Raw genomic sequence first — 13,579 nt, forward strand, 5'->3', positions numbered from 1 at the left:
TGGAATGGCTTAAACTGCAGTAACTATCCTCCGGATTGCGCTGAAAGGGTTACAAAATCCAGGATTATAACCAGAGCCCTCTCAGGAGCGTGAACGGAAAACTCCTCATTCCACAAATATAACAAGAACACAGCATAAGGTTTCTCCAGAAAGGAAGCGGTCCAGGCTAGATCTGTGGACAAGGAACCATTGGGAACCTGCCTCTGTAGGACACCTAAACCACTTGTGGTCCGTGGACAACATTTCTTTAGACTTGCACGCCTATGTCATCTGGTATGGCCATACCCAGGTGCATACTATTAGAGCTGTGATGTAGTGGTTAAGAGCAGGTGCACTCTAATCTGGAGAACCGGGTTTGACTCCCCGCTCAGCCGCTTGAGCTGTGGAGGCTTATCTGGTGAACCAGATTAGCCTGTGCACTCCAATGCACACCAGCTGGGTGGCCTTGGGCTAGTCACAGTTCTTTGGAGCTCTCTCAGCCCCACCAACTCAGAAGGTGTTTGTTGTGGGGGGAAGGAGATTATAAACCCCTTCGAGTCTCCTTACAGGAGAGAAAGGGGGGATATAAATCTATCCTCCTCCTCTTCTTCAACATCACTATCAGAGGTGGGATCCAGCAGGTTCTCACCAGTTCCCGAGAGTGGATTACTAATTATTTGTGTGTGCCAAGAGGGGGTTACTAATTGGGCCTCCTTTTCCGTTAGAAATTCCATGAGGTCCAAAAATCATAAAGTCCTGTTGTTTCCTATGTGGCTGGTTAGCGAAGGTAGAAAACGGGATAATTCTCCCGTTAGGCTGTTTTAAAACATGTTTTTAGAAATATGGTAAAGTTCCTGGTGTACGGAAAGTATCCTTCTTTTGATTTCTAGAAACAAAATTAAGTATTTGAAAGTCTTAAGTATTTGACATGCAGTCAATTAGAGGAGAAGTCGTTGTTTCTGTTGGCAGTAGACGATAGGACTTGCTATAATGAGTTTAAATTATGGACAGAAAGACACCAGCTGGAAATTAGGAACATTTTTTTACAATAAGAGTTTTTTACAGTAACAGAGAAATTATTAATGCCCCGCCCCTGGAATGCCCGCCACTGCCGTGCCCTCTCTCCAGTCCCATTGGCGCTACGCCACAGTTTGAATCCCACCACCATGGGAACCTGTTACTAAAATTTTTGGATCCCACCACTGATCACCATGGATAAATTGAGCTGCTCAACTGGTAACCTCTGAGGGGGGAGAGGGGCTGAGGGTACCTAAAGGCTAGCCATGGCTGGCTGCACTTTTTCTGCTGGTACCACCAGCAGCTGTGGCCCACCCAGTGCCAGGTTCTCAGTGGTATTCTGATCTGACATTACCAGTGGGTGTTGCTCCCCTTGAAGTTCCTGAAAATCAAAGGACTGGCTCCGGAGTGTCATCTATCCATTCCTATCCCCTGGGGTGGAAATTATTTGGCCGAGCGCCTCGTGTACAAGAACATCCCGCTGGCATCTGCTGTCTCAAGATTTCCCAGGCAGTGCCAGAAGGAGGGGGGCCATGACCGAAAAAGGAAGATGCTTAGCACAAGTGAAGAGCAGGTGCACTCTAATCTGGAGAACCGGGCTGGATTCCCCACTCTGCGGCCTGAGCTGTGGAGGCTTATCGGGGGAACCAGATTAGCTTGTGCGCTCCAACACACACGCCAGCTGGGTGACCTTAGGCTAGCAGTCACAGTCCTTCAGAGCTCTCTCTGCCCCACCCCCCTCACAGGTGGGGGTGGGGGAGAGAAAGGCGTTTATAGGCCCCTTTGAGTCTCTTACAGGAGAGAAAGGGGGGACACCTTCTTCTTCTGCAGCCTGCGCTCAGTCCTGGGCCACCAGCTCCAGTGGGACCGGCCTTCCCTTCCGTCCAGGGTCCTCCAAGGACGCTCCCTTGCGCGCGCGCAGTCCTGCCGCGGATGCTGCCTCTGCCCGGGCACGCGGCGCGCGCTCCCTCGGCCCTGCTGGGGGCAGCCGGGCACGCGCCCACGTGGGCTGGACGAGCTCGGCTCCGCTGCGGGAGAGGCTCGCTTGCAGCCGCGCCGGCAGAGGGGAACCAGCCCGAGATCCTGCCTGACTTCAGCCGGAGTCTGGGTAGGAGGCGGGGCGCGAAAGGAAGGGAGTCCGGAGCTGCCCGCTCTTCTTCGCCTGGAGCTTCACGCCAGCCCCAGGAGAGTCCGCCCCAACAGTTTGCAGGAGGGGTGGAGCCGAGTCCAGTAGCACTGGAGACCTCCTCGGGGGCACGAGTTTGCGAGAGTCAGAGCTCCCATTTTGCAGGTGGCTGCAGAGATCCGGCGCTCAGCCCCCTCTGGTAACAAGAGCAGGAGGAAGGGGGGACTGAGAAACCCACGTGGAGCGAGTCGAGCTGACCCCAAGAGAGACCGGGCTTGTGAAGGGCAAGCCGGGCTGGCAGAAGGGAATGCCGGGCAACCCGGCACTCTACAGAGGAGAGGAGGCTGAGCAGGGCTAAGGGAGAGCTGGCCTGGCTGGCAGCCCCTCCCCCGGGAGAAAGGTCACTGTTGCCTCCAGTGTGATGTGTGTGGATGGGTCATAGGTGATGCTGGCGGTCAGATGAAGGCGAGGGGGCTGAGACTCCCCTGACGATCTCCAGGGGCAGGGAGGGGGAGCTGTCAAGCCCCCAGCATATTGCCGGGGACAAGAAGGCATCAGAGACTCAGCGAGCATGTGCAGAAAGCAAAAGGCCTGCCCAAGGGACTTGGAGAAGAACCCAAGGAAGTAGAAAGCCCTGGCCCGTTCCTGGTTCCTGCTTCAGGTGTCTCAGGCCTTTCCACCATGGCCGCCTACGACGCCGCCATCTCGCTGCTTGTGATGGTCGGCACCGTGGCGCTCGCGGCAGCCGGCAGGCAACTGGCCCGCCGATTTGTACGTAACCCGCAGCTGTACTCCTTCATCCAGGAGCTGAGCGGCGCCTTCCAGATCTGCGCCTGCACCCACGAGCTTCGCCTCCTGGCTGATTTGCCCCCCAAGCCGCAAGTGGCCCTCGCCCTCACCTACGCCTGCACGGCTTTTCACTGCCTGACACTGCCCAGCAGCGTCAACAACCCCGCCAGCAGCTTCCAGCTTCTCTGCACGAACAAGAGCCCGGTCAAGACCTGGGGGCTGCAAACTTCGGGCCAGTTGGCCGGGGCAATGCTGGCGAACCTTTACATGAAGTGGATCTGGTCGTTGGGGATCATACCGGCGCATTCGACGGCGCTGTCAGAGAAATGCAATGACCCGATCCAGACAACTGTGGGCAATGCGTTTATTCTCGAGCTCCTTTTCTCCTCCTTGTTCCATCTGACCTTGCGGAAATTCGAATCAATGGATCACCAGGCAAAAGTTCATCTTCTTGCTTTGCTGGTCACCGCTTTGGTATACGAAGGTTTGTTTCCCCCCGACTTCTCCCTTCTCTTCGGTTATAAACCAGGCTTCAGTGATTTTCAACGATGAGGTTGTCGATCAATCAATCAATAGCTTTTATTGGCATAAAACTATGAGATATATAGATATAGGATGGGTGACACCTGGCTTGACAACACTACATGTGAAAGGGATCTGGGAGTCTTAGCAGACCACAAATTGAACATGAGTCAGCAGTGTGATACGGCAGCCAAGACAGCCAATGCGATTCTGGGATGCATCAATAAGAGAAAAGTGTCTAGATTGAGGGAAGTAATTGTACCACTCTGCTCTGCATTAGTCAGACCTCACTTAGAGTACTGTGTTCAGTTCTGGCCACCGCAATATAAGAAGGATATTGGCTAGATGGAACATGTCCAGAGGAGAGCAACCAAAATGTTAAAAGGACTGGAGTGAGGGAGCAAAGTGAGAGGGAGCTGGGGATGTTAAGTCTGGGGAAGCAAAGATTAAGGGGGTACATGATAGCCATGTTTAAATTATTTGAAAGGATGCCATGTGGAAGAGGGAGCAAGCTTGTTTTCTGCTGCCTCAGAGACTAGGACACAAAGTAATGGATTCAAGTTGCAGGAAAAGAGATTCCACCTAAACATTAGGAAGAACTTCCTGTGGAATTCACTGCCTCAGAGAGTGATGGAGTCTCCTTTGGAGGTTTTTAAACAGAGCCTGGATGAACACATGTCGGGAGTGCTTTGATTGTGTGTTCCTGCATGGCAGGGGGTTGAACTTGATGGCCCTTCTGGTCTCTTCCAACTCTATGATTCTAGGTTGTTATACAGTTTCCTGCACATCGTTTTTCCAGTTTGGACTTTATAATAGCTAACAGCGCAATTCCCCCCTCCCCGAGGCCTTGACTGAAATGTGTTCTGTGGGCACGTTTGCCCTACTATCAGGAGTGGCTGCTAACAATTAATAGTACACGTGATCAAAAGGAGATAAGGTCAGGCTAAAGGGCTGGCCATGGACTGATCCTCAACTGGGCCTATTTCCATTGATGACAGTCCACGTGGTCATTTTTGTATTATTTGCACCTTAAAACTCAAGTGGGGTGGTGGATGAGGACAGCAGAAGACGTATCTTGGTTATATCCGATTCAAAGACATGTAGAATTTGCAGGGCTATATATTTGTGTCTTTGAGGCATGGGTAAGGGTGTTGAAACATCTGAAATTTCCTAAGCCAAAACTTTGGACTTGTCGGGCTAAGCTGGTTTATAAACTTGCAACAACAAAAAATCTTTCTCAGCTTCCTTTGGCTGGGGTTTGCAAAACTCAAGCTCCTTAAAACGTAAAGGATTTTCCTTGTTATCGGCGCATTGGGGCTCAGCGAAAGGTCCCAGAGTGTTTCTTATCTGATTTATTTTCAGTGTTATCCTTGTTCTTTTGGAAAGTAGAAATAAGGTGTTCAGTTTCTCTAGAATGGTGAGTCTTGGATAGAATATTCCATTGCTGCGAAAAATATTGACACTGTTAAGGAATGTCCTCTTGGAAACTTGCAACAAACCCTGTTCAGAAGAGTTTTTCATGCTCAACAGGAAGCGTACGCAGTAACAGGAAAGGTACCAGTTTTAGCAAATTCCAGTGTGGATTATATAAGAGCAGGTGCTTTCTCTATGATAGTACCAGTACCGGGGAGTGGCTCGTTGGAGAAAGTGCCTAGATTTTGGGAAGCGTATGGCCCTTCTTTCAGTTGGCCAAATCAAGGCTGTTCTGAAAAAAATTACATACAGTGAGCTGTGCTGTTCAGAAAATCCCGTTGCAACTGTTTGCTGTTTATCGATGTAGCATGTAATGATAATTTCCTATTCTGTTGTTAGGGGCCCACAAATTATAGCTGAACTCAGTAGCCAACCACTATTTGATTAGGCAGTTTTAAAGTTCACTCTATTATCTATAACAGTGGTGGTGAACCTTTGGCACTCCAGATGTTATGGACTACAATTCCCATCAGCCCCTGCCAGCATGGCCAACATAAATAACAAAGCATTAGGGAGAATCTACATTTTGCACTCCTACTGAGAGTTGGCCATGCTGGCAGGGGCTGATGGGAATTGTAGTCCATAACATCTGGAGTGCCAAAGGTTCGCCACCACTGATCTATAATAATGTCGTAAATGGGAGATGAATTGGACCTTATACTGGCTTAATGGAGAGAAAATAGTTATTTAGAAAAAACCCCAAAACCCACAACAACCAGTTATTTAGATTTATTTACTTAAAAGTGGTAACACTGAGGATCATGGAGGTGTTGGACACAGGTATCAGGTAAGTAAGCTTGGACACGGGTATCAGGTAAGTAAGTGTGCAGAGGACCGCAGTTGAAGTATGATTGTGTATGTGTGAAATGCCATCAAGTCACAGCTGAACGTATGGTGACCCTATAGCACGGGCATACCTCCCTCGGGGACATGTGGTGTCACATGTCCCCGGGCCACACCATTGTCACGTGGTCCTTGCGCCCGGCCTCTCCTGCAGCGCAGTAACCAGAGGTGGGATCCAGCAGGTTCTCACAGGTTTCCGAGAGTAGGTTACTAATTATTTGTGTGTCCCGAGAGGGGGTTACTAATTAGTGATTTTGCCACCTGATTTTTGCCTTAGTTACGCCCCTCCTCCACTCCTCAGCAGTAGCGCGCAGAACTTGAAGCAGTCTAGCAGGAGGTGCACTGGCGTGCGTGGCAGCCTGCGCCTGCGTGCATTCGTTTCCCGCCCAAGGACCGGCGCAGCGGCTGCGTCCTTGCCACAGCCCCGCCCAGCAATGCCCCGCCCCCGGAATGCCCAGCCATGCCCCCATCGTGCCCCGCCCAGTCCCATTGGTGCTACGCCACTGTTTGAATCCCACCACCATGGGAACCTGTTACTAAAATTTTTGGATCCCACCACTGGCAGTAACCCAGCCGGAACCCGGAAGCTCCCTCCATGCCGGGGTGCTGCTTGCTGGCCAAGTTGTTTGCCACGGCCGCAAGCCAGCTCCTGCCCTCCCACCTGAGCCACCCGCCACTGAGCCCTGCCCTCCCCGGCCTCCCTACAGACCGGCTCCTGCCCTCCCAGCCAGCCTATCGCTGCAGCACCCACCTGAGCCGCCTGCTGCTGAACCCTGCCCTCCTTGGCCTCCCAACTGGCTGCCATGAGTGGGGCACGGGGGGTGCAGGGAGCCAGGCAGGGCGGGTGCAGAGAACCGGTCATGCCCTGGGCGCCATTTTCGCCCATTACACCTTTGCGCTGGAGGGTTTTCAAGGCAAAATACCTTTGGAGGTGGTTTGCCATTGCCTGCCTCTGGATGGGCCGAGAAAGTTTTGGGAGAACTAAGACCAGTCCAAGGTCACCCAGAAAGCTCCAAGAGGAAGATGTTAATCCTTAGAAGTGAGTGGTATTAACTTCAATGGGACTCCTGAGTCACTGTGCATACAACCACAGCCTTGGAAGTGACACAAAGAACAGTTGCTGTAAGACTTTCGATCAAGGTGCCTGTTGCTACCAGTGCCAACATAATCATTTTACTTTGTTGAAGATTACAAAGATGTTACAGAATCTCTGATAGCCTGTGGCAAATTTTTCTTTACTGGCCAGCGACAAATGTAGATTGGAACAGGAAGCATTCATGAAAAAGAGAAAGTAAACTTGAGAAAGCGCTTAAATAGAGAGATAAAGACCTTCCCTATCTACTCCCAAATGTGGTTGGACTGGTCGATTAATCCACATTCTGCCCGCCCCTGCAAATTATCACCTGGCCGCAGGGGATATAGAAAACATCCTCGTCACTAGCTTGTGGGCATGGGCTTTTGTGAACATCTGTCATCACTGTTGTGTTTTCAGTTTGTTAAGCTGCTTTGAACGGTGTGATACAGTTGCATGAACGTTTGTAACAGACCAGCTTTGCCATTCTCCTTGTATGCTGACCAAACTGGCAGAATAAATAGTTATATATAGGAGCAGCAGTGGCGTAGGAGGTTAAGAGCTCATGTATCTAATCTGGAGGAACCGGGTTTGATTCCCAGCTCTGCCACCTGAGCTGTGGAGGCTTATCTGGGGAATTCAGATTAGCCTGGGCACTCCCACACACGCCAGCTGGCTGACCTTGGGCTAGTCACAGCTTCTCAGAGCTCTCTCAGCCCCACCTACCTCACTGGGTGTTTGTTGTGAGGGGGGAAGGGCAAGGAGATTGTCAGCCCCTTTGAGTCTCCTGCAGGAGAGAAAGGGGGAATATAAATCCAAACTCCTCCTCCTCCTTCTTCTTCTATATAAATCCCCACCACCACCGAAGAAGCATCACCAGTCAGCCCAGTTTTGTCTTTGACTACGTTCGTTCAAGTACTGAATTGCAAAATATTGCTGGCGACGACAACAAACAAGAGGAAAGGCCGTGTCAGCCACCTCAGCTCTTCTTGGCACCGACTGATGTTAACAACAAGTTGAGTGTCCTCAACTCAGATGTCACTGGGGACCGCAATCTGTAGACCTTTCCCATTCAGTAAAGAAGACCAATTCAGCAAACGAGGCCAAGCTTCCAAACGCCTGTTGTTTTGACGTCAAAAGTGGCATCATTTGAATACATCGCCACACTGTGGCGTAGCAGCAGCAGTGGCGTAGGAGGTTAAGAGCTCATGTATCTAATCTGGAGGAACCGGGTTTGAGTCCCAGCTCTGCCGCCTGAGCTGTGGAGGCTTCTCTGGGGAATTCAGATTAGCCTGTACTCTCCCACACACGCCAGCTGGGTGACCTTGGGCTAGTCACAGCTTCTCGGAGCTCTCTCAGCCCCACCCACCTCACAGGGTGTTTGTTGTGAGGGGGGAAGGCCAAGGAGATTGTAAGCCCCTTTGAGTCTCCTGCAGGAGAGAAAGGGGGATAAAATCCAAACTACTCCTCCTCCTCCTCTTCTTCTTCTTCTTCTTCTTCGGACTCAAACGTTAAATGAAAAGGTCCTCTCTTTTTTGGGAGATATCAGAACTAGTGTTTTGAGGATGGGATGAATGAGCTTCATGGGCAAGTTAGCGCACAGGCTTCAGGGGGAGGCTAGCACCCGCTGGTTTGAAGGCACGTGCAAGGATTGTTTATAAAGCGGTTGCCTTGACACACCTGTGACTTGATGGCATTTACGTCACTGCTACCTATGATCCAGTGAATTGCCGATATGGAAAGAATGGGGGAAGGGCAAAGGGATTGTCAGCCCCTTTGAGTCTCCTACAGGAGAGAAAGGGGGGATATAAATCCAAACCCCCCTTCTTCTTCTTCCAAGAATTTGTTGCTCATCCCTGTGGTCTCAGCCTTCTTTGCAGCCAGGAAGTTGGCTTGCATCGATACCGCTGAGCTAACGTTGAACTAATTTCTTCCTTTCAACCTGAAGGAGCGGAAACAACATGTGTTTCTGAGCGTTTTTCCAGCGCTGTGAGAATACTCTAAATAAATGCTCTTTTTAAAAAGAGTGCTTGGATTTTGAAATCAAATCCATCTTCACTTCTCTCTTGCCAGAATGGGGTCATGCTCCAAACCGCTGGGCTGGTTTTCTCTCTAAGTTGCATTTGCTGATGGGAATGTTCCTAATTATGTACAACCATTAGCTCTACAGGGTGTTCGGTTCAATTAAGGCAAGGAAAAAACCGTCCCTTAATGATCAAGGGGAATGAGGCATGTCGTCCCACCTCTGTTGGCTTTGGGGGGAAATATCTCGCTAATTGGCCATTTAAATTTCACGCTCCATTTCAACTTAGACAGCCTCGTTCAACTTTGACAGTCGCACTGAGATGTTTGAAAACAGCGACATTACTGCAGCAAGCAAAGTTCAACTGCTGTTGTCAGCTAAGTACAGAAAGTGGCCAGTCTGGCTGCAATAATGAAGGACGGGAGCCGCTTTTTAACCCAAGATTAACTTTTGCAAGATATTGACCACTGTAACAATGGAGCCAGACAACGGAGGGGGAGATTCTGTTTCAAGGCAGGAAACCTTTGACTGATATGCTTTCAAGTGCCTGGAGCAGCAGTGGCGTAGGAGGTTAAGAGCTCGTGTCTCTAATCTGGAGGAACCAGGTTTGATTCCCCGCTCTGCCGCCTGAGCTGTGGAGGCTTATCTGGGGAATTCAGATTAGCCTGTGCACTCCCACACACGCCAGCTGGGTGACCTTGGGCTAGTCACAGCTTCTCGGAGCTCTCTCAGCCCCACCCAACTCACAGGGTGTTTGTTGTGAGGGGGGAAGGGCAAGGAGATTGTAAACCCCTTTGAGTCTCCTGCAAGAGAGAAAGGGGGGATATAAATCCAAACTCTTCTCTTCTTCTTCTTGTGAAAACCTCAGATTTCTCAATCTCCCCTGGCAGTTTTGTTCGATGTTGGATGCTCTTACAGTGAAGGGGGGGATGGTAATTCTGCAGAGTTCAAAAAGCCAGTGAATTCCAAGAAGGAATGAACAAACAGGATGATAGAGTTTACTTTACACCCGCCAGAGCTGTTCTTTGGAAGATTCTCAGCATCTGCAGTCGACTAGACCACATCTGGTATAGAAAGATAGCTAGTTGCCTCCTGGTTGGAGAACCAGGCTTGATTCCCTGCTCTGCCACTTGAGCTGTGGAGGCTTATCTGGTGAACCAGATTAGCTTGTGCACTCCAACACATGCCAGCTGGGAGAACTTGGGCTAGTCATTTCTTTGGAGCTCTCTCAACCCCACCCACCTCATAGGGTGTTTGTTGTGGGGGGTGGGGGGGGAAGGGAAAGGAGCTTGTAAGCCATCTTGAGTCTCCTTACAGGAGAGAAAGGGGGATATAAATCTAAACTCCTCCTCCTTCTACAATGTTGTCTTATCAGTTCTGCTAGAAGTAACAGGTGTTTAATACCCCCTGGGTATTATTGACTGTAAGATATTGACTCTAGTATCACAGGGTTTTAAAATCAGAGGGATAATCCAAGACTTAGAAATGATGCGGTGTTTTTTTTTTTTACAGGAGCGCATCTCACAGGGGCAATATTCAACCCCGCTCTGGCTTTCTCTTTGCACTTGAATTGCTTCCTGGACAAATTCTGGAATTACATTCTGGTCTACTGGATAGCACCCTGTGTAGGTAAGTTTACACCTGCGTCAGTTCTTCTGAACCTGAGAAACATGGCGGGGGGGGGGGGATAGCCTTACTTCAGACATCAGCCTTTCGTTTAAGACTGTTGCTTCTTGCCAGATCTTGTAGGTCTGTGCAGGGGAAGGCAACGTCAAACCACCCTGGAAACACAGTCTGCCTAGAAAATGTTGTGACGTGACGCCACCTCGACTCGATCTTGCTTCGGGCCATTCTGGAGTCACATCAGTGGCTGCTGGGAAATGACTCTCTTGCCATCAGGTGTGATGAAAAGAGAGCCAGCCTGGTATAGTGGTTAAGAGCAGGTGGATTCTAATCCGGAGAACCGGGTTTGATTCCCCACTCCTCCACCTGAGTGGCAGAGGCTTATCTGGTGAACCAGATGTGTTTCCGCACTCCTACATTCCTGCTGGGTGACCTTGGGCTAATCGCAGTTCTTCGGAACTCTCTCAGCCCCACCGACCTCACCAGGAGTCTGTTGTGGGGAGAGGAAGGGAAAGGAGCTTATAAGCCTCCTTAAGTCTCCTTACAGGAGAGATGGGTAGGGTATAAATCCAAACTCTTTTTCTCTAAAGCAAAGGTGACCCATCCTCCCTCCGCAGCCTCCCTTGGTGGTGCTTCTAACCTTCAAAACAACAGATGCTAGTTAAAGTTAAACAGCATTTTAGTGCTTCCCCAGTCAGGAGAAGAAGAACAGCGTTTGGTTGGAAGAAATCATTAACTGTTGCCAGTATAGTGACAGCAATGGCTATTCCGGCTTACATTTTGTATCAGTTGAATTGGGGGGGTTTTAGAGGTCCAGCTGATTAAGCCACCACAGTTTTCCCGTAGACGAGAACCTGTGAGCTTTTCACCTGATTGGGATTATGACACTACAGTGCAGGCTTCTAGTGAATCAGACTCTTGGTCCTTGAAGATCAGAAGTGTTGATATTTGGGTTAATGGATATGGTGCTTTTAATTATTTCTATTAAAAGTTCATGGTTTTATTGCTGTTCTTTTGAGCCCGGCGGAGTAATTTTTCTTCATAAGACCTTGGGCTACTCCCAGTTCTCTGAGAATTCTCTCAGCCCCACCTACCTCACAAGGTGTCGGTTGTAGGGAGAGGAAGGGAAAGGAGTTTGTGAGCTGCTTTGAGACTTCTTACAGCAGTGGCGTAGGAGGTTAAGAGCTCATGTATCTAATCTAAAGGAACCGGGTTTGATTCCCAGCTCTGCCCCCTGAGCTGTGGAGGTTTATCTGGGGGATTCAGATTATCCTGTGCACTCCCACACACGCCAGCTGGGTGACCTTGGGCTAGTCACAGCTCTTCTGGGCTCTCTCAGCCCCACCCACCTCACAGGGTGTTTGTTGTGAGGGGGGAAGGGCAAGGAGATTGTCAGCCCCTTTGAGTCTCCTGCAGGAGAGAAAGGGGGGATATAAATCAAAACTCTTCTTCTTCTTCTTAGAGAAAAGTGGGGTATAAATCTAAAGTTTTCCTTGCTTCCCTCAAAAACCTGTTTTTTCCTTTTATCATTTCAGGGTCTGTATTGGTGGCTGTCTTGTGGGATGAAGTACTTCCGCAATTACGCCGCCATTTTAACATTTAAGAGACTCATCAGAACTGGTGTAGACGTATTCCACACGGATGGAAGGCCAGACACTAATATCTCTTCAGCAACATTCAGGCTGCTGTTTGGGGAATACAGTTTTAGAATTTCACAGAATGGCGTTTGTTTGTGCCATTAAAGAATAGGCTTGTTTTTTCCTGAGTCAAGACATGTATTTCTGACCTCACCAGCAAAGTTGCAAGAAGCGTTTGCTCACTTCAGACTACGAGCCCCATTCTTCGGCCGGTCCTCCACATCCATATAAGACAAGAGAAGGCTTCCGATTGGCCGATATTGGCCATGATTTTTCAGTATCCCACACCTTACTTGTGCTAGCAAAGAACCTGACTCACATCACTTACCTACATATTTCTAGGTCTTGCACTGTTACAGCAGAATCAAGTTTACAGCTATAGCTTGTAACACTTGTCAGCAGAGGTGGGATCCAGCAGGTTCTCACAGGTTCCCAAGAGTAGGTTACTAATTATTTGTGTGTGCCGAGAGGGGGTTACTAATTGGTGATTTTGCCACGTGATTTTTGCCTTAGTTGTGCCCCTCCTCCGCAGTAGCGTGCAGAACTTGAAGCAGTCTAGCAGGAGGTGCACCGGCATGCGTGGCAGCCTGCGCCTATATGCATTCGTTTCCCGCCCAAGGACCGGCGCAGTGGCTGCGTCCTTGCCACAGCCCCACCCAGGAATGCCCCGCCCCCAGAATGCCCAGCCACGCCCCCGTCTTGCCCCACCCAGCCCCATTGGCACTACACCACAGTTTGGATCCCCCCACCATGGGAACCTGTTACTAACATTTTTGGATCCCACCACTGCTTGTCAGGGATACATTAGGCTGATTCTGTATTGAACAGCGGGTTGGACTAGATGGCCTCTATGGCTCCTTCCAGCTCTAGGATTCTACAAGCTACAGCTGTGCATTTCAAAGGGAAACTGGCAATCTGACCTTTAGACACACATTTACTGTTGACATATAGTGAGTCCCAGAAAGAGAAAATTCAGTGACAGGTCTTTAACGAACAACCACTCATGCCATAGTCATTGCTGGGTATATAATTGGAATTCCTGTAAGTGCTACCAAATGCTACATACATAAGCCTTTATTGGCATAAGGAAATGCAACATATTCAGTCATAGAGCTGGAAGACACTACAAGGGCCAAGTCCAACCTCCTGCCATGCAGAGATACACAATCAAACCAACCAACTTTTGTTGAAAAAACTCCTAATAAGGAGACTCCATTACACTCTAAGGCAATGTATTCTACTGCCAAATAGCCCTTCCCATCAGGAAGTTCTAATATTTAGGTGGAGTCTCTTTTCCCATAGCTTGAATCCATTACTCCTTGTATAAGTCTCTGAAGCAGCAGAAAACAAGCTTGCAGCAGAAGTGGCGTAGGAGCAGCAGTGGCGTAGGAGGTTAAGAGCTCGTGTATCTAATCTGGAGGAACCGGGCTTGATTCCCAGCTCTGCCGCCTGAGCTGTGGAGGCTTATCTGGGGA

The 13,579-nt window shown here is 49.7% G+C and overlaps 1 protein-coding gene across 1 annotated transcript; it reads left to right on the forward strand.

The window, feature by feature from the left end:
* The first annotated feature begins 1,977 nt into the window (after positions 1-1,977).
* Positions 1,978-12,232, forward strand: AQP11 (aquaporin 11). The gene is made up of 3 exons (XM_048494423.1): positions 1,978-3,395; positions 10,357-10,473; positions 12,003-12,232. The coding sequence occupies exons 1-3, from the start codon at positions 2,804-2,806 to the stop codon at positions 12,068-12,070; spliced, it is 777 nt and encodes a 258-aa protein (XP_048350380.1). The 5' UTR covers positions 1,978-2,803; the 3' UTR covers positions 12,071-12,232.
* The last annotated feature ends 1,347 nt before the right edge of the window (positions 12,233-13,579 follow it).

The sequence above is a fragment of the Sphaerodactylus townsendi genome, linkage group LG04 (genome assembly GCF_021028975.2).
Source record: "Sphaerodactylus townsendi isolate TG3544 linkage group LG04, MPM_Stown_v2.3, whole genome shotgun sequence".
In the NCBI taxonomy this organism is placed as follows: Eukaryota; Metazoa; Chordata; class Lepidosauria; order Squamata; family Sphaerodactylidae; genus Sphaerodactylus; species Sphaerodactylus townsendi.

Bases quoted from the DNA above. Each gene is read 5' to 3' on its own strand.
- AQP11 (XM_048494423.1), top strand. From the start codon at position 2,804: ATGGCCGCCTACGACGCCGCCATCTCGCTGCTTGTGATGGTCGGCACC. The intron at 3,396-10,356 runs GTTTGTTTCCCC...TTTTTTTTACAG, and splicing joins CACCGCTTTGGTATACGAAG to GAGCGCATCTCACAGGGGCA. The intron at 10,474-12,002 runs GTAAGTTTACAC...TTATCATTTCAG, and splicing joins CTGGATAGCACCCTGTGTAG to GGTCTGTATTGGTGGCTGTC.